The sequence below is a fragment of the Mustela lutreola genome, chromosome 3, assembly GCF_030435805.1.
Source record: "Mustela lutreola isolate mMusLut2 chromosome 3, mMusLut2.pri, whole genome shotgun sequence".
In the NCBI taxonomy this organism is placed as follows: Eukaryota; Metazoa; Chordata; class Mammalia; order Carnivora; family Mustelidae; genus Mustela; species Mustela lutreola.
Genome location: NC_081292.1, coordinates 192368466 through 192389669, shown reverse-complemented (window position 1 = coordinate 192389669; position 21204 = coordinate 192368466). Strand labels below are relative to the sequence as shown.

Sequence of the window (21204 nt, the reverse complement as noted above, 5' to 3'; positions counted from 1 at the left end):
ACTAAAGTATGGGAATAACACTTGGTAGGCCATTGTGTATCCATTAAATAGTAAATATATTCAAATGGGGTTGAGATTGCTTGTCAGGAAAAAAGTAGGACATAAATGGAGCTATTTTTTTAAGGGTAAGTAATAAGGTAATGGTTGTGAGTTGATGAGTAATTTTTAAACAAAGTATTATTTTGGTTCTTGCAAATTTTTGTTCATGATAGGATATTTGTTAAAGGAAGGAGCAAATGACTTTAACTGTTTGCACCTATAATGTGACCATCAGTACTGCTGATTAACCTGGTTTCTTTCATTTACATGTTAATATCTAAAAATTAAAAAATATATATATTGACTTCTATAACCAGAGTTCATGGAGTAAATTGGTTACTACTTGACCCAGGAATTAAATGGCCTTTCTCAGTTCTGCTCTCCTCTGTTGATACATCCTAAAAGGCTTCCATCATGCACAACCCTCCCCCACCCCCCGTGATGGCAAAGGAAGCCTGGGGAAGCTCCAGACAGTAGCCAAGAATCTACAGCTCTGCCTCTTTTTTTTTCCTCTCTCTCTTTTTAAAAAAGTATTTATTTATGTATAGAAACAGCATGAGTGGGGGGAGGGGCAAAGGGAGAAGGAGAGAGAATCTCAAGCAGACACTGTGCTGAATGGGGAGCCTGAAGCAGAGCTCAGTCTCATGACCCTGAGATCAAGACCTGAGCTGAAATTAGGGAGTCAAATGCCTAACCAACTGAGCCACCCAGGCGCCCCAGCTCTGCCCCTCTCAGTGGTTCTTGGGAAGTCCCAGGGCAGCAGTAGCTGGCCCAGCCTAAATGGAGTAGGGACAGTGCCAATTTCCTTCTTATCACTTGGGCTCATTTTGTACTTTTTCTGCATATTGATATTTCTTTTACCCAAGATCCCTTGAATTTTAATATTTAGATCCTTAGTAGCATATCTTGGTTTGGGAAGGTGTGTGTGTGTGTGTGTGTGTGTGTGTGTGTGTGTGTGTGTTTGTGAGAGAGAGAGAGAGAGAGATCCCTAGAATTCCCACTGAAAAGTGTTAATTAAACTTCTTTTGTGCCATAGGCACTGATAGGTAGTATGTTTATTTCTACAAACATTTCTGCTTATTTTCTAGATTCACATGTGATATATTTGCTTTTTTTTTTTTGTAAGAAGTTGGTCATGAACGCTTTTGAAAGCCTTAGGTTAGAGGCAGCCGTGAAAGTCTTTGTCACTTTGAGCACAGCTGAATTCATTGATTTTCCAAATAACTAACATTGTCTTATTTTTCAAATATGTGGAAAAAAAGTTTAATTTTTATGTATGGTTCTTTTACATAAAAATGTTGAATAGAATAGTTTCTCCAAAAGCAGTCAAACAGACTTCAAATTCAGTGAAGGAATTTCCATGAAGAACAAAGCTATGTTTAGCTATGTAAATTTCTAGTGCTGGCAGTACCATTAAAATGGATGGTTCAGATTCCTGTTAAACCAAGAAGTCCGAAATGGTGATTGTGAAAGATTCTATTGGAGGAAAAAATGATTCTAGGTAGATAAGTTTGTGAAATGCTGAATTAGACATTATTTACTATATGACTGATTTTTTTTTTTTTAAGATTTTATTTTGTCAGAGAGAGAGAGCACTGTCAGTCAGAGGCAGAGAGAGGCAAGCTCCCTGCTGAGCGAGGAGCCTGATGTGGGACAAGACTGATTAGTTTTTTGGGTTTTTTTAAAGATTTTATTTATTTATTTGAGAGAGAGAGATCACAAGTAGAGAGGCAGGCAGAGAGAGAGGAGGAAGCAGGCTCCCTGCTGAGCAGGAAGCCTAATGAGGGACTCGATCCCAGGACCCTGAGATCATGACCCGAACCACCCAGGCGTCCCAAGACTGATTAGGTTTTAATGGACATTTTGATTCTCTAAGAGCCAGGGAAGCCAAGGATACTATTTTCTATTAGACTGCCAACACGCCTTTAAAAAACAGAACAATTGTTATGTGGTTTGGGGAATACTAGACTTAACCATTACTCTCTCAGGATCTTGGTCCGGTTTCTTACATGATTGGCTAAGTACTTTGGGATGGACCTTGCTGAGGAGTGTCATATGGTGGTTTTTTTTTTTTTCCCCCCAGAGAATTTTGAGTGGTTCTTAACAAAGGTTGTTGCAATATGAAAGTCATTTGTTTGATAGAAGTATCAGGCTGTCTTGTCAAAAACAGTGAAGTAGCCCAAAAATATATTTCAGAGCTAACAGAGCTTAAAAAGAACAAAGATTATATGCAACCAGACAAAAACCTATTTCTGCATTTCCTATTTCTTGCTCAGACTGCTTTGCTTATCAGACTGTCACTAAACATCTTGAGGAAATGCAGAAACCATTTTGTTTGGAATCTTAGACACACCAAAGGTGTTTCACTTTTTTTTTTAAATAATAATTTTATTATCGCATATAGTGGCAAACCCTCTTTTATGAAAGTTCAAGTACCTGCTTTGTATTCTTGTGTAAATAGAGAATTTCCCACCTTGGTACAAGGTGTGGACTACAGGCAGGCATACCTTTACATAGGTATAGACAAAATTTTTTACAAGTAGCCCCATGATCTGGTCCAAAAAGTACTCTTATTGAAACCCCAAATTAATCATGCAGCATGGATGGAGGAAGCAGGAGTTTTACTTTGGAAATTGAGAGCAAAAGTTAAAAATTACTTGCTATTATGGAAGTGTACCTGTAGAATAGAACATTGAACTTTCATACAGTTTTTTAAAAATCTGCCATGGTGGATAGTCTCCCATATAAACCACAGCAAACTAAATGAGTTCATTTGTTGAATGGAGTTAGAATTAGCTATTTGATTGTCTAAAGAATATTTGCTTGCCAAAAGCAACTTGTTTGGTTTTGACATATTTGGTATATTGAGCTGGTATCTGACAGTAATAGCCACAACATAACTTGCTTTTTGAGACTGTTTCTGGAATATGCCAGTAATATCAGCTTAAGGGGTGGTGACAGGATTTTTAATAGTTAAGTAGGAGGGGGAAGGCACAAATAAAATTCCATCCAAAAGTTGCATAGATTATTTAGGTGCAGGTTAAAAAGAAGTTGAAGACACAGCTTGGTTTTATTCCACAGATGTGAAGAGATTCTACAATTTTGTGGTTTCCCAGTATAATTTTATATTGTTGCCTTTACTGAAACTGGCTTTTTGTCATTACTAAAAACTCTTCCCAACACTGCTAAGTGATTAAAATTGATGTGTAGCTATTTTTAAAATCATGTATTTTTCTACTCAAATTGTCACCCCTTTTTCTCTTCTTCCTATACAGAGTTAGCTTTGGAATCAAACCCTTCTGACCATCCAAGGGCAAGCACAATTTTCCTGAGCAAATCTCAAACGGATGGTAAGACAGTGTTTTTCCCCCTCTGAGAAAAAGATTGTTTTTGTTTTGTGTATTATAGAAAGTCCCTAAAAGAGCTTGTACGTTGGTTTAAGTGTTTCACTCTTTCATGTATTCATTTCTTATTATGATATCTGATGATATATTCTCCTTTCGTTGTTACGGATTTAGCTAGCAGAAACGGAGACTCTGTGTACACATTTTGCCACCTCTTTTACCAACTTTTATCAACTTATCACTTGTGACCGCATGATTTAGATATTGTCTAATTCTCCGTACTGCCTTGTCCTTTAACCCCTGACTCCAAAGAACAACGGTTTTCAAGATGAGTGATAGGATTTAGGCCCCAGTTAAGTTTTCATTTAACAAATTAAAAAAAAAAAAAAAAGTTGTTAACTTACGGGGATTAAATCTGTGATTCTGGCCCCATTTTACACCAGCCTCAACCAACAAGCCTATCTCATATCCACATTTATTCTACTCAGAACTTCTGAGCTATTCAAAATTTTCTCATCCTAATGTAGTGGTGTGCCTGGATACATGGGAACAAACATGGCCTGTGGGGTTTCCTGGAAGGTTAGAGACTAGTATACATTGCCTGTGTCCTTGATGTATGATGAGAATCATAACTGTAGAGTTTTAGCGCTCCTGCTTGCATGCTTATTTTCCTTAATGTAATGTTAAATCCTTTTTTATTTGAACTAAGAGCCATACGTGACCAAGTTTTTCGGATGATTATGACAGCAGGAATTTAAAAAGTGAGGGCTCCATAATATTTGAAGTATGCGGCACGATAAAAAATGGGGGGTTTTAACCTGCATTTTCATAGAGTATGTACATAGCCTGACTTAAGCAGATCACTTCTGGTTAGGATTGCTGTATTTCTCTGTTTCTTCCACATGTAGAGACAGTGTGTGGAGACAGTAAAAGCAAAGCTTTCTCATGTCTCTCTCTCCTGAGTCATAAGGAATGTGTGCCTAGGATGTCACCCCACATTAAAGGAGGCAGTGTGGGGAACGAACAAACAAAAAATGGGGTCCAAGACCCTCATTGGAGCTTTTATTCTTCGTCTAGTCTTTTTTAGAGCAGAGTGATTTTGTGTGCTGTAGATAACAATCGGTTAGGTTAGCACACTTATTAAAATATAAATTTAAGATAGATACTTTCCAGTTGTGTAATGGCCCATTTATTTTTTAGCAAGGTATTCTAGTAGATCACCAATAAGTGCTTTAGGATGCTTCCAGAATACTGATGTATCTAGAAATTAGTGCCTGGCCAGAAACTGATTCTTAGAGCTGTCGGATCCTGGTAATTAAAGTAAGTTGTATATAAATATAGAATTAGAAAATACTATGTCGTGGTTCAGATATTCAACAGGTAAACATTTTTATTAGTTAAATTTTCACCTGGCCTAGTTGCTTTGTCCTTTTCTTTTGTACATGGGGAGCCTTTTGTTTGTACCTAACAAAGAAAATCTGTTAGGTCAAAAAGTAAAACTAAGTTTTTAGATTTTACTTTATAGGATTCGTCTTGCTAGGTAATTTAAATTATAAATTTTGTTGGAAATTATATTTTTAAAATGAAATTTCACCTCATTGTGTGCATTGGTAATCTGTCAGATGAGTAGCAACTACTTTTACTTTTCTGTGGCATTTGTATCAGAATTGATCAGTTAATTTTTTTTATTCTTAGTGCGAGAAAAGAGGAAGAGCAACCATTTAAACCATGTAAGTAAACAGTTGAAAAGTTAAGTAAGAAATTAATAGTTTGAATTAAAAGTATGTATGTCATTATTCCCCCCAAAATATAATGGATCCCATACTGTTAGCCCTGTAAGGACCTCTTTTTGTAGATTTTCTGAAATCTCTTCTATTTTCCTCGTTACCAAATGTATTCTAGAAAGTCTTTGGCTTAGTAGTGCCCATTTTTTAAGGGTTCTGACATTTAACTTAAATTTCAGTAACATAGCTATGGTATAAAGTTCTGCCTTCATTTTTTAATCTTATTTTTTAACCAGAGTAACAAAAATGTAATAACTACGTTAATTTTTAGCACTCTCAACTTCCTATTGTGCCAGATGCAAGCTTAGCTTCGTCCTTCACCATGGCCTTTTTGCCCCTGCCGCTAGTCCCTCAACCTGCATCACGGTCTTTGTCAGAATCAAGGTGTATGTTGTTATGACTGTGCAAATGTTGTTCCCTGCTGAGCCATGTAGTTCTCTGCCTGTGCCTTCTCCTGTATACACCTCATTCTTTGTCTTGAGTATTTCTGAGACCTGAGCACTTCTGCACTTCTCCAGGGTAATCCGGGCCCCATTCTCCTAGCCAACATGATCTCACACGGCCAAATGCTGTAAGGAGCTCCCTGGCGGGTCTTTCTGCTTTCACGTTCTTCCTTTTTTGTGTGGAATTAATTTCCTGACACTGTTCACTTGCTGATTTTCTAATAGCTAATTTTCCCCCCAAATGTTCTAACAGTTGTCACATGTCCATCAGAAATATTTTTCGTTTACTAAAACACATCTGTTCTGTTTTTTTCTTGGAGACTGGCTTTTGTTGTTCTATTCCAGTAGAGTAGACTGGTTTTCACTAGGTTGGCTCTGTGTCTGTTTTCCTGGTATATCTCCTTGAAGTCATCTGGGATCTCACATAACTGCTGTCCTGTGTTGGATCCCCTATGTCCTAGATTCTCTGTTTCCCCTTGTCTTGTTACAGGCCTTTGTTTTACTGGAGCACATTTTTCTGGGAATAGGCAGAAGTTTTTAGAGATCTAGCTTCTCTGAAACTATTTGATATTTGATGAAGTATAGAATTCTATAGAAATTAATTTTTGCAGTTCTATAGACATTTCTTTATTGTCTTCTCATTTATTTAAAGTGTTGCTCATAAATCTGTTGACATTGTATGATACATTGTACATTACCAATTTTAGTCATTGTTCCCCCATCCCTTCTTTCCCTGAAACCTTCTAGTACCTTCTCTATCCCTGAGATTCTGAAATTTCATAATATGGTTTGATATGGACCTTTTCATTTTGTTGGGGCAAGTAAGTCTGCAGACCATCTCTCTTTCTAATGAGTGTCTTTGTGTGTGTGTGTGTGTGTGTTATTCAGATGTTGGACCTCTTGAACCAGTATTCCCGCACAGATCTCTAATTTTTTTCCTATTTTCCATTTTGATTTGTTGTCCTACTTCCTGGGGACTTCCTTGACTTTATGCTCTAACCCTTCTCCTTCTATTGAATACTGAGCTTTATCTATCTTGTTTTTAATTTATAGAGTTCTCTTATAGTCTCTCGTTATTTATAGCATCTGGTTCTTTCATGAATGCGTTTTCTCATCTTAGGGTTTTTAAGAATTTTTGCACTTTTCATTTGCTTCTTAATTTTATCATTCCCATCAATTTCTTTTCCCGTTCTGATCTCTCTTATTTGTCAGAGGCTTCTCTCAAATATGGAGTGGTCTCTGCCTGTGTCTGTGATCTCACTGGAAGTACTATGCGTGAGCAGGACTTGTTCACGGATGGGCCTCCCTGTGGGCGTCTGGGGGCTGAGTCTCTGAATTCTGAGCCTGCCTCGGGTTCTGTAAGACAAACTGGCTTTCTTGTTGCCGTTCCAGCCTCTGTGCTTTTCTGTTCTGCCGTGTCAGTCGCCACTCCTTTGGTCTTTTCACCTTTCAAACGTTAAAAAGCACCTGCTATTTATCCTGTGTTGTATGTGTCCTCTGAAAGGAGAGGAAGTAGATTTGTGATCAGTCCACCATGTTTTTAAGTCAAACTTAGAACGTGTTTTGAAAGTATATATTTAAGTTTAAAGTTTGAATTCAGTATAATTAATGATATTAATTCAGGCAGTATTTTCCATTTATCCTCATAATTAGCATACTACACTTTTCTCCTAATGCCTTGATTAAGGATTCAGACCACACACCCTGTCATATTGTCCCATTAATGCACAACATAGATGAAGCAGTTTTCATTAATGCATAGTGTTGGACATTTTAAAGTTGTCTTGTGAAAAAGACAACTTGTGCTGTGAAAATGAGAGACCCACAAGTGAACTTTAGCAGTAGGCACAATGGGCAGGACAGTGGCTGGGACCTGGATTTCAACAGGTACTTGGCCTTTGATGGTAAGGCTTGGATTGTGATTTCCTAGACTTCTAAGTATGATTATTTTTTTAGTCTTTGCCATTGAATCCTAAGTGTGTGAAATAACCTTTGTTGTAAAGATTATAAAAGTCCACCTATTCCGTTAGTGCTCAATGAATGAAAATAAACACTGCCTTTGTCTCTGTCTATTCTAGTAACAACTGAAATATCTGTGAACACTATACTGCTGTTTTTTGCTATTTGATTTTTTAAGTATTTACTTTTTATGACCCTGTGCTTGTCAGTGTTGTTTGTTGAGGCTGTAAGCCAGTGATGGTAAGCCTTTAACCATAAAAGACAATTGTCTTTAAATCTCGGCTAATTTTAAGCTAATAAATAATTATAGCTTGATATATCCAGGCATTGTTCAGAGGCTTAATTCTGCCACCCTCTAGTTGATTATTAGGTCTTACTGAATACTGAAAAGTAGGCCTGAACTGATAGGGAAGTGTTCAGTGTATCTTTGGTTGGATCTAGCCAGTACACTGTAAGTTGCTGATTCACTAACCCCCCATATGGCTGTAAGACTACATCTAATTAAAATTTTTAAATGTTTCACACTAATATTTTCAAAGCCAAGCCAAAATATATTCATACTAGAAAAAAAGTTAATGAGGAAAGTGGGAATAAATATAACCCAAAGCTTTACCAACTGATCTATATTTTGGTGCATTTTCTTTCTATTCTTTTTATGGCTCCTCAGTATAGGTTTTGGTCAGCATTGACTTTTATTATTATGTAATTATACACCATAGTATACTCTACTAGTAGTGGCCTTAAAGAACTTTCTCTCATTTAGAGTAAAAGTATTTAAATGAATTAATTTTCGTTTTACATGCTGTATTTATTGAGATTCTTAAAATACGTATTGACTGAATAGCTTTAAAGAACATGACAGTGTTACATATAGTTGAACATTTCTGGTTTGAAGCAAAATTTAGTGATACTTTTCAAAAACAGAAGGTCTAGGGACGCCTGGGTGGCTCAGTTGGTTAAGCAGCTACCTTCGGCTCAGGTCATGATCCCAGCGTCCAGGGATCGAGTCCCACATCGGGCTCCTTGCTCCGCAGGGAGCCTGCTTCTCCCTCTGACTCTTCCTTCCACTCTGTCTGCCTGTGCTCTCACTTGCTCTCTCTCTGACAAATAAATAAATAAAATCTTTAAAAAAAAAAAAAAAAACAGAAGGTCTAGAACTTTTTGTTAGTAAGAGGTAAATGACTTTGTAGGAAAACATCTGAAACAGGCAAAGTGGTGTTTTTATATATCATGTGGATATTTCTGATTATTGGCTACTGGCAGCTTTTAAATGCTCTGTATTTTAAAAAGTAAACTAGATTTTTTTTTCCCCCTGCCCCATTTGTCGTTTATTTGAGGGGATTGCTGACAGAGTGTGACAGCATGGCGAATGCTATTTTATATTGATAAGAGGAAGGAAGGCTCATCTGAATTAGTTTAAAAAAAAAAAAAAAGAAAGAAAGAAAGAAAGAAAGAAAAAGAAAAAAAAACACAACAAACCAAGATTAAAATTGTTGGCATTCTTTGGTATCGAATGCTATTACTTTTAACTACTTAGAGTGACTGGGATTTGTTTATTGGTCTTACTTTAAGGAAGAGAATTGTCCTAACATAGTTTAGGCTATTTCAGTATTTGACTGTTGCTATATACTTGGGCACAGGCTCTTCACAGATAAATGGATACTTCTAAAGTGTTTTAAAGATGGTTTATTCTATGGAGGGTCTCCAAAAGTTCATTGTCACCTCTTGGACACTACTGCAGATAAATCCTCATTAATTTGTAGTAAGATTTACCTTCCAGTTGTAACTGATTTTAAATAATTTGTCAGTTAATTGAACTCCTACTAATTTGTCCCAGAATCTGTGTTCAGTAGCTGGAGGTGGGAGGAATAAGAGTCCGCCCTTCTCTAGAGAAGCTTAATTTTTTTTTAGGAGGGGAGGGGACACCCTCCAGCAGTTGGTAGCATGTAACAAGTGGCAGATTAGATGTGTGAGCGTACAGAGAAAGAAGTTTTGTGGTGTGACTGCTGGCAAAGGTATCCTGGAGGTAGATAGGGTCAAGCTTTCTGGGACAAGGAGAAAGAAAAAGGCATTGTAGGCATAGAAAGCGGCGTGAGGGAGGCAGGAAATTGTTGTGATGAATATCAAGTAACTCATAGAATAGAATTAATAAAATTTTTAAATGAATGGAAAGTCCTCTGAGGTTCTCACTTAACTAATATGATGGCAGTCTTATTTAAACATGAAGTTAAAGTGAAGTTCTCATAAGCTGTTTTATCTGGGTTTTTTTGGATGTGAGAGAATATTAATGCAGTACTCTCTTGCCCTCCGGATAAGGAACCTGAGGCCCAGAGACACCTACAGCCCCCTTAGCTTATTAATGATAGAGCAACCCTGGCACAGACAGCTTCTGACTCAAGAACATTTGTTTCATCACACTGTCTCCTGAACTGATACATTTATTATTGGCTTTCATTTTCTGCAATAAAATGTTCTTGCATCAATATTATATAAAGCATTACATTTCATTGTAGTAAATGAATAGCAAAAGTAGAAAGTCTCAGCTGCTTTTCATAGTTTAGGGGGGAAAAAAAAACCACTGAAATCTTATTCTAAGCTCCTTACGTTAATATACAGGGAATTTATAATACGTGGTTGCCAGGTTTGATAATAGGTAATTTATCAAGGGCTGTAGTTTATAAGCCATTCCTTCAATCCCATCTGGGAATTTAGAGCATCCACTGTGTTTCCCATAGAGCTGCACAGGATAGCACACTCAAGCAGTTCATGAAGTGTAAGAAAAATCTTAATGCTTTATCGTTTGACATTTTAACCGAGGAAAAAACACACTTTTATAGGTTTAACTTACTGTGACATTTTCTTCTATTTCCCTTCCCCTTCAGGTATCTCCAGGGCAGCTTACTAAAAAGTATAGCTCATGCTCAACAATATTTCTAGATGACAGCACAGTCAGCCAGCCTAATCTTAGAACCACAATAAAATGGTGAGTACAACTAGGTTGCCAAGGGCTGAGTGACAGACGCCCCCCTCATGCTAAAAGCATCCTAGCCATACTTGATCTGATTTAAGTCATTTGATTGTCCTTTTCAGTAATCAGGTTAAGAAACTGGTGTCTATTTTATATTGCTTTCCAGGACCTCAGTCTGAATTATCAGTTTCCATTTTAATCTTAGAGTGCTTGGTAAAGGGAAAGCCAGTTAGCAAATAAAAAATCCCAGGAAAAGTATACCTCTTACTTAATACATTTCCGTTGTTAAGACATTGTTAAACATAATGAGGAGATGGAGAGGCGCTTTTTATTGGATGTTTCTAGAAAGAAGCCTTTCTTTATGAGTTACAGGCCTTAAACAATGTATACTACTTTGGAAGCTACTCTTGAAAGAAGGAACAGTTTGTCCCCTACTGGCACCAGAGTGTAACTGCATTTAAATTTAATTGAATTTTTGTCAGATTTTCCCCAAGATTCATTTTTTTTCTCCCTCTGCACTATTGCTGTAAGAAAATTAACTTCTCCTTCCTATCTCCCAAAGAGGGGGAAAATATACCAAGTCAATCTTGAGCAAATTCTCAAGCTTAATTTCTTTATGGATGAGATTTTACTCAACTGAAAATTATAATTTAATAAATATAGTTAATCTTAACTTTATAAATGTGTATCAATATAGAAATATATCTCTAGGACATATATCAGTCCATGTATAAGAAAACCACAGCAGAGAACAATGAAAGAGATGCTTTTGGAAACATAGCTGTGGTCAGGTTTATACAACAAACATGAACAGTGTTACGATGATGGAAACTATACCTTGATTTCCAGGAGCACCTTATAATCCACAATTAGGGTTGCACTTTTAGAACACCCCAAGATGAACCTTTCAAGCTTATTTAAGGAAGAGGATAAGCCCAAAACTGGATATGCAGAGCTTCCTGACTTCATCGAGATTGGCCAAAGAACATTATTAACATCTCTTTGGGACATGAGTGTTGATTTTCCAGAACACAGTTTAGAACACTACTTCAAAATATTAATATTCTCCGCTTGTAAACTTTATTTTGTTTCTTATGTACCAGCTTTGTCAGCTAATTAAACTATCGGTAACTTCTACTTTAATTAAAAACAGCAAGTTTACAGTCATTATAATGTAACTTTTCTCTCACTCTTATAACAGCAGAGATCAAATCTGTATTTCAGCAAAAACTGAGCATCAAAAGTCTAAAGTCCTGAGCTTTGGCACCTAACAAGTAATCACTAAGTGTTTTTATTCAGCCAAAACACTGAATCCATTTGTAAAAAAACAAAACAAAACTCTACTTTGGCTAGAGTTCCCAGCTTTTGACTACAGAAGATTCTAATATTTTGGTACATAATTCAAAAGTGGTTTTAAAGATTAACCTTGCTCAGACAAGTAGTTTTCATGCTTGTTTTTCCCTACTTGGCCTAATTTGTAGAAGTACAGTAAATTTAATTTGCTTTCATTAAGTTTTAAAAATAATTCAGTGCATTTATTGATGAAATAAATGTTTACTGAGAAAACTAATAGGGCAAATTGGTTTTTAGGAATGATTTTGAAAAATGTTTACATTGGGGTAGTGCATTGTTCTCAGTGGGGGGAGCATATTAGAATCACTTGTGCAACTTTTTTTCAAAAATCTGTTTCAAAATACATGCATTACCCTCTCCCCTACCACACTCTCACAAGCCTTTTGATAGGCTGAGGAAGGATACAAGGCATAATTGTATGAATGAAAGCATCCCGGAAGGATTCATTCATTCCCAGATTTTGTTGCACGTTGCAGTCACCTGGGGAACTTTAAAAGCCAATCTGATGCCCAAGTCATACCCAGTGTCAGTGAAATTAGACCATCTGGAGGTGGAAGCCAAGCAGTTTTTAAAGGCTCCTCGGGCAATCCAGTGTGCAGCCAAGCTTGGAGAGAACCGCTGCCTGGTTAGAGTGTGGGAGAATGAGACCCGCTGCTGACCATCTGTGGGACCTTGGGCAAGTCAGTTTTAAGCCTTGGTTCCTTGTGTGTAAGATGGGTTGTTTAATTAAATGCTAAGGCTTCATGGTCCTCTTCAGCATAGAACTCTGAATTCTGTGATTCTAAAATCAAGTTGAAGATGAAACTGTTTGAAGCACTATAGAAGTATCCATTTTTGATCCTAATAGCATGTTAGGCCTTTTTACAAGTGCTCGTATTCTATAGATCTAATTCTAAAATTCAGATTTGCCTTCCCTCAATTGTTTTGAGCTTCATTTTAGACGTTTTGAGGGCAAAGGGAAGCATATAACTTAACTAAGAGAACCCCTGTGTTGCCTGTACAAAACATCTGTGAGTAACTTAGGAATATAGTAACTTAAAGAGTGTCTGAGGACTTATATCTATCTGTTCATTAATATTTAATTTGGAAATACCTGTCATTAAATATTTTATTGTATAGTATTATGCTGCATTGTTAGCACAGCTTATTTCGGGGTAACGACCTATTGTTGATTTTGTCAGTACTTATATTTGCTATTAAATTTTCTAATTATGATTTTAAATTATTTGGTATGGAACACTTTAATTATCAACTTTTAGGGCAACAATAAAAAGTGGGTGGGTTTGGTGAATAGAAAACTAAATCAATCAAAATGTAGGGTCTTTTTTTTTTAATACAAAAAATTATGGCTTAAATTTAAGCATGTGTACAAACAGATAGAACTTGTATAGGAGGATGAAATATTCTGTGGGTAGAGGGTCAAATGACAGGGAAAATGTGTAATAATTTATATATTATAATTATGCACCAAAACAGGTTTTGTAACAGTTGGTCCTCCTTTTTGCCAAAAGCCAAAGGACTAAAACAAGGGGGAAAGTGCCCATATGAACTGTTCTGAATTAGAGGATTTCAGGGCCGCTGGGCCCCTGGAAGGATCCTGTCTCCCTCCCAACCCCTTTTAAAAAAATGACTTCATGCCTAACGTGATAAAAGTAATTGTTACAATTTTCTTTTTCCTTCCACAGTGTGACCTTAGCAATATATTACCACATAAAGAACAGGTGAGCTCTTTTAAAACCTGTCTTGTTATTCCAGCTCCTTAATTTGCAAGATATCAAGTTTAGTGTTAGGTAACGAGTATAAATATTATTAGAATAAACTTGTAGAGTGCTTGTATTACACTATTGAAGACCCGAGGAGTAATTGTTCCTGTGGGTTATATTAATATTTACTGTATTAGAAATAAAATTTGAGAATTTAAAAATTAAATACACTGTGTATCAAAACAGGGTTTTTATGGCACTGTTGAAGTTTTGAGCGAGATAATTCTTTGTTGTGGAGGGTTGTCCTGTGCATAATAGGATGTTTAGCAGTCCGCCTGGCTTCTACTCACCAGATGCCAGTAGCACGTCTCTCTCCCTCCACATTGTGTCCCCAGACATGGCCAGATGTCCCCTGGGGAACAGAGTCACCCCGGATTGGGAACCCCAGTGTTAACATAAATCTTTTTTTTTTTTTTAATTAAAAAGTAACTTTTCCACAACAAAAAAGTTGAGTGAAAAGTATGTCATCAATTTACAGTTTTACAAATCTCTTTACTATCTGGCTTAATAGAAGACAGCTCATTCTCATATCCTGTCTTCCGTGGTTTGTTTTGAAGAAACAATATGAAGACCCAGCCTTGTTTAGATACCGAGTTGGGAAAAGGTGCACTTTTAAAACCTTCAGATATGCTATGATACTTTACTAAAAGTCCACAAGTGCCAGTTTCTTAGGTTATAATGGAAATATATATATAATGGAATTTTAAATCGTATCAGTGAACTTATACTCTGTTAATATCTTGCACACTGAATGGATCTTTTACCTGTATGTAGTTTTAGAATATTATGCATTGGTCAGCTGGAAAGTACTAGTACACATTTCTTTATACAGTGTCAAAAACTCACTTCTGTTAGTATCACCACCTGTCTTATCAGAAGAGCCTTTAAGTATTGAGAAGCTATCAAGCTTACAGTAGATGAAGCTCATAGTAAAAGGTACAAGTTTTCCCAAAATCCTGATTTTTTTTTTTAGCTTGATAGCCTGAATTTTATCATTGGCAACAAATACTTTATTTTTCTTGATGTTTCAGGCTCACTTTTTTTAAAGATTTTATTTATTTATTTGAGAGAGAGAGAGAGCAGGAGCACAGGAGCAGGGGCAGAAGGAGGGGGAGACAGAGCTCCTGCCGAGCAGGGGGCCCAGTGCAAGGGCCAGGCCCAGGACCCTAATCATGACTTGTCTTAACTGATTGAGCCACTCAGTTGCCCCACTTTGTTCTTTTTTTGTTTTTTTGTTTTTTAATTTTTAGATTTAATTTTAAGTAAACTTTATACCCAACATGGGGCTTGAACTCAAAGCCCTGGGATCAAGAGTTCCATGCTCTACTGATATAGTCAGCCAGGCGCCTCTCACTTTGTTCATTTTTATTTTTTTATTTTTTTATTTTTTTAAAGATTTTATTCATTTCATTTGACAGAGAGATCACAAGTAGGCAGAGAGGCAGGCAGAGACAGAGGGGGAAGCAGGCTCCCTGCTGAGCAGAGAGCCCGATGCGGGGCTCGATCCCAGGACTCCGAGATCACGACCTGAGCCGAAGGCAGCGGCTTAATCCACTGAGCCACCCAGGCGCCCCACTTTGTTCATTTTTAAGTTGTACCTTAAAATGGGGCACCTGGGTGACTCGGTCATTAAGCATCTGCCTTCAGCTCAGGTCATGATCTCAGGGTCCTGGGATCGAGTCCCTCATCAGGCTCCCTGCTCTGCGAGAAGCCTGCTTCTCCCTCCTCCACTCCTCCAGCTTAAGTTCTCTCTCTTGCCGTGTCAAATAAATAAATAAAATCTGTAAAAAGTGCTCTGTGAAAAAAGTGGTCTGTTCAGTTCACAACGAAGTCACAGGTTCTTTTCTTTCCTTAACTGTCTTGCAACATGCAGAAGTGTTTTATAAATATTTTCTAATTTTTCAGAATATTAGAAGGATCAAGGTTTAATAACACTGTTAAATCTTACTGCTTTATCAAGGATGTTCTTAAGTAGAACAGAATTTTTTTCAACTGCAGGCGGCAGGGAGGACTGCTGCGACTGGCACCGCCACCTTGGTTTATGTGCAAAAACAAGCCATTTTATTCCCTTTTATTTTGTCTACAGTCATTGCAAATGTCAAAGGTGTATGAGCAAGTAAGGTCTTTAGTATTCCTATAAAAACAGTTTTGACTTCATGAGCCTCAGAAAAGTGGAGCCGCACATCTAGAGAACCACTGTCTAAATGGGTAAAGTGTATTACTGGGGTGACCTTTTATATGAAAAAGACAGGTCTCTCTTAAAATTTAAGAAAATTACATTTTTAACTCCACCAAACTATTTAAGAGCGACTAGAAGAAATACATGGTAATATATAATATAGAGAGCTACAGAGAGAAAAAAAAAACATGGAAAAAACATGGATTTAATATTCACATTTATTAAATTCTAAAGATTTTTTGCCCACCACTATTGGTTTATAAAATGTTCTTATGTGTTCCAGTGTGCAGTTAGAGGAGTGAAAATATATTTGGTTTACTAACATTGCCTGTGAGGGAAAGTCAGTGTTCTGAAAGGCACCTCTGGCTTGGCTGGTCATGGTAGAAGAGATTGCACAGAGGTCAGGAAACCCTCTGAAGGCCAGAATGCAAAAGAATTTGTAAAACTGTTTGCTTTTGTTGAAGGTTAAGCTTCTTCTACTCCCCTCTCTAATCCCAGCAGGTACTTTACAAAGATATTAATTTCTATATTAATTTTTAAAACGCATGTTCTTATTTTATAGAGATGCAAATAGATCCTTGGATATTTTTGATGAGAGATCACATCCACTCACAGTAAGTGTCAGTTTTATTTCTCTCACGCAGTTGCATTTATTTCATACTGATTTGATTTGAAATTAACTACCAGGAGAAAATTACTCCCTCTAGCTTAAAGTCAAAATCATCTTTTTTTTTTTAAAGGTTTTATTTATTTATTTGACAGAGATCACAAGTAGGCAGAGAGGCAGGCGGGGTAGGGGGTGGGAAGCAGGCTCCCTGCTGAGCAGAGAACCTCGATCCCAGGACCCTGAGATCAGGACCTGAGCCGAAGGCAGCGGCTCAACCCACTGAGCCACCCAGGCGTGCTTGAAGTCAAAATCATCTTACGTCTTCTTCCCTACCCCATGTTGTGTCTAATCATTTTACCAAAGGAATGACGTATTAGGTATATACGAGCGCAAGAACTGAGCTGCAGCTTTGTAGAATTAGCAAAAGTGAGTAGACGTACCCAGACAACAGAAAATGTGTCTTCTTAAAAGATAATTTTCAGTAACTGCAAACAGTATAAGTATTTGCAAATAAGCCTAACAAATATGTTGTGATCTCTCTAAAGAAAATTCGAAAATGATTTAAATGTTAAATCCTTTAAAATAACAGGGAGCCTGGGTGGCTCAGTGGGTTAAGCCTCTGCCTTCAGCTCAGGTCATGGTCTCAGGGTTCTGGGATCAAGCCCTGCACTGGGCTCTCTGCTCAGTGGGGAGCCTGCTTCCCCCCCCTCTCTGCCTGCCTCTCTACCTACTTGTGATCCTTGTCAAATAAATAAAATCTTTAAAAAAAAAAAAAAAGAAAACTTTTTTTAATTTTTTAAGATTTTATTTATTTGACTGAGAGACACAGCAAGAGAAGGAACACAAGCAGGTGGAGTGGGAGAGGGAGAAGCAGGCTTGCAGCTGAGTGGGGAGCTCGACGTGGGGCTCAATCCCAGGACCTTGGGATCATGACCTGAGTCAAAGGGAGACGCCCAACCAACTGAGCTACTCACGCATCCCTAAAATAACAATTTTAACTTCCTTAGTTAATGACAGTTTACTCCCTCAGGTGCTCTCACCACGTGTGGCTGGTGACTATTACATAGGTCACACTTAAGAGTCTTACGGTTACAGGGAACAAACTTTTTCTATCATTTTTTTAAAAGATGATTTTATCAGAGAGAGAGAGTGCACATGCATACCCGTGCAGATAGGCAAGCAGGGGGAGGGAGAGAGAGAGAGTCTCCAGCAGAGCCCCTGCTGAGTGTAGGACCCCATGAAGGGCTCAGTCTCCCCACCCTGAGATCATGACCTGACTGAAACCAAGAGTTGGATGTTTGACTGACTGAACCACTCAGGCAGCCCAAAATTTTGATAGAAAGGAATATATATATATGTTTTCTGAGGTCATGCCTATATTTTTCTTTAACAAATGTGGTGGTACGTATTGAATCACTATAGTATTTTAATATCCCGTTGTTTATATCTAAACCACTAAAAGACATGTCACCCAATCAAAATCATTTTGGGAACATGGGCCCAAATGAAGACTGCAGTATTATGGGCGTTTAAGTACTTTTCCTCTGTGGATACTTAAACTGCATTTTTTTTTCCTTCTTTCAGAGAGAACAGGTTCCAGAGGAATACTTTAAGCATGATCCTGAACACAAATTTATTTACAGATTTGTACGTACTCTTTTCAGTGCTGCACAGCTAACAGCCGAGTGTGCAATAGTAACTTTGGTAAGATAGTTCTTTCTTACAGCCTGTTTCTTCAATGTCAATCTTACAGCACAGGGTATGGTCCTGCTTTTCACATAAAAATAGGTTCCTGAAATGATCAACAGAAGTTTATTAAAAGAAACTCATTGAAAGTAAAATACACACATTCAAACTTAATATCATTATTTTTCAAAACATTGCTGTTGCTTTTCTCATCACAAAAGAATGGCTGTTAAAGGCAGCAGGAGAGATTTCTGGTTTCTCCTTCCATACCTCTCAGTACACAGATGTACACTCAGTGCACACATGTGCACACTCAGGTGGTGTGCTGGGGGACCACAGGCAGTAACAGAACCGTCTGGTCCACAGGCAGAGACTCATTTGGTGTAGATCTAAGCTGAGTCCCAGATTATTTCGGTATTCCCCACACAGTTCTCATGTGTGTCTTGATTGAGAACTGTTGCCCTAAATTCTCTGTTCCTTGGGTGATGGGTGTTCATCCACCCCTGGTGTCCTTTTGAGCCTGCCTGTGAAGTTGCCCAGGGTTATAGCCCTGGAAGTACTTCTAAGGACCTTTGTGTTATCCATACAGAATTCCTGTGGTAAGATTTTATCGTTGGAAAAATAATTCTCTTTAAGTGAGAGACAGCTGGGGTTATTTTCACTCCTCTGTACAGCAGACCTGTAGGGGAAAGTTAACTATCTGGAGGGAAAGTTAAATGTCTGGAGGGAAAGAATACTTAGGTATTCCTTTAGTATCCAGTTAGAATTTAGGAAAGGAGGCTTCTGTTTTTGAGTAGAGATCCCTCAGTGGGCACTCAGGCCATTTCTTTGCTCTGTTTTTGAGTAGAGACCCTTCAGTGGGCACTCAGGCCATTTCTTTGACCATTCAGAGTGGCTAATCCATGCTGGAAAGAGGCAGAGTGGTCCTCCCACATGGAGAGCAAGACGACGCCTGGAGAAGAGCATCTGGATTGGAGTTGGGGAGTTCTTTGTAGACAGGTTAAACGTGACATGCCCGTGAGATAGCAGAGTGACACTGTCTAGTCATCAGTTGAATATATGAAACAGAGCATGAATCCGAGCTAGGCGGAGGGAATTAAAGAGTAGTAGCTGTTCAAATGCAGAGAAAAGTAGAGAATAAAAAGTAGATAGAAGCTAGATCTGTAAGGACTACTAGCATTTAAGGGACACATCCTCAGAAGAGTGGCTAGAGAGTGGTAGGACCCAGGAGGGAATAATAAGAAATGCCAAGATATGAGGGGTTCAAGGAGAGAGGGGTCAGAAGGCCAAATGCTGCCAACCATTGCCCATTGCATACCCACTGAATACCAAGTCTGTGTCACTAAGTGTTGGGGACAGAGGAGAAAACAGATGGAATACAGTTCTTGCCTTTGTCTAGCTTATATTCTAGCAAGGAAGAAATAAGTTGGGTTTTTTTCATTTGCTTTTTCAAAAGAGTGTTACCGAACTATTTCAGGTCGTGGTAAATACCAGGAAGAGAAAGCAGCGTGAAGGGATAAGTGATCGGAGGGGCTCGCCATTGTAGATAGCATGATCAGGACGAGCCTCTTGAAAGAGGTAGCACCTGAACCATGACCTGCCTGAGGAAGATGATGGGCTCCGGCATTACACGCAGAGGGGCCAAATGCGAGACTCTCGAGACGGGAGCACGTTTTGTGTATTTAAGGAACAGTGAGGTGGCCAGTGTCAGAGGAAGAATGAGGGGAACATGCGAGATGAGGTCACAGCCTGGCAGGGCTGTATCTTCCGGGGCCTTGTCGCTAGCAGACCGGGAAGAAGGGAAATTGTCATGGTTTGATGGAAAGCTCTGGTAGGTCTTGAGCAGGATTATGACGTGCTCTTCATTGAAGAGGCTGTCCTTGCTGCTTTGGGGACAGTGGACTGTAGCCGGAGTCAGCCTGGAGGCGGAGAGTTAAGGAGGCAGTGACGGTGATATAGCCGAGAAGTGACTAATAGAAATCGGTCAGATCAGCAGTGCAGATAGAAATAACAAAAACTGCCAGCGGATCGGAACAGGGTTAAGTCCAATGGAGGCCCCAGCAGCAAGGCCAGTAGATTGCCCTTTAGGTTCCTAGGGAAGGCTTGGGGAGTGCAAAGTTGGGCTGAAGGCACAGGGGAGCTCACGAGTGACAGCTGCAGAGGGCACTCTCACAGGTGCGGAAGCTGATGGGAGGTGGGAAGCCAGCATGAGGCCTTTTGTGTGAGCAGAATGAGAGGATGTGGAGTGGGAGCCGTGGGCAGTGTAAATCCCACGGCTCCCACCCCACATCCTCTCATTCTCTGGCAGAGGGGGAAGAAAAGTCTCCAAAAAGAAATTGTGTAAACAGTTTCGCACAAGTGGGATGGGCTCATCCAAGAGTTACTTGAGTGAGAAAAAGAAGATCTCATTCCCACAGACACAGGAGAGCTAGTGCTATCAGTGAGGCGGGGCGAATCCCAAGTTTCCCATAAAGAGGGTAGAGAGGAAGTTGAGAGATTGCCGGTGTTGTGGAAGTGCCTCTGATTAATTCCCATAAAGTAGAGTTGAACCTTATAGGTTCAACTTGTTCATTCTTAGGACCCCTGAGAGAGCTGCATTTGGGGGAATGGGAGCAGAATTTCACTGAGGACATAAAATGTTCCAGAACCATTTGTTTTTAAAAACAGTTGAGTTTGGAAAATATTGGCAAATCTGAGCTGGCAATCAGACAGCCTTCAGACAACAAACACACTCTAAAATTGGATTTTTCTTGTCAAATGGCATATATACTCTTCTGCAGAGAATTCTTTGAAGTAACAACAAATTATCGCTTACCTCTGTAGTCTTTACTCTTAACTCTGGCCGGGGCTGCTGGAGCAGACATTTGCTACTGTAAGGGAGATCTGTCCATCGGGTTTAGAGGAGCCCCAGGGTACAGAACCTGGGGCACTGTTAGCACTTTAAAACCAACAGAATTGACTAAGCTGCAGGTAATAAACGAATTATCGTGAAATGATGATAATGGTGATGTGAAAATGAGGGGAAAGAGAAGGACTCTCCTTTGTATGAGTGTATGTTCCTTTAAAAGACACTTAACTA

At 38.6% G+C, this 21204-nt stretch overlaps 1 protein-coding gene across 2 annotated transcripts in view; it reads left to right on the top strand.

The window, feature by feature from the left end:
- CCNYL1 (cyclin Y like 1) overlaps positions 1-21204 on the top strand; it is a 37531-nt gene that overhangs the window by 8198 nt on the left and 8129 nt on the right. The window contains exons 2-7 of one of the 2 annotated variants that reach the window (XM_059168232.1): positions 3315-3389; positions 5079-5113; positions 10452-10552; positions 13576-13611; positions 16395-16446; positions 18024-18143. In XM_059168232.1, the coding sequence (XP_059024215.1) occupies positions 3315-3389; positions 5079-5113; positions 10452-10552; positions 13576-13611; positions 16395-16446; positions 18024-18143 (419 nt within the window). The remainder of the gene's footprint in view (positions 1-3314; positions 3390-5078; positions 5114-10451; positions 10553-13575; positions 13612-16394; positions 16447-18023; positions 18144-21204) is intronic. The other variant, XM_059168233.1, reaches the window with a different exon arrangement.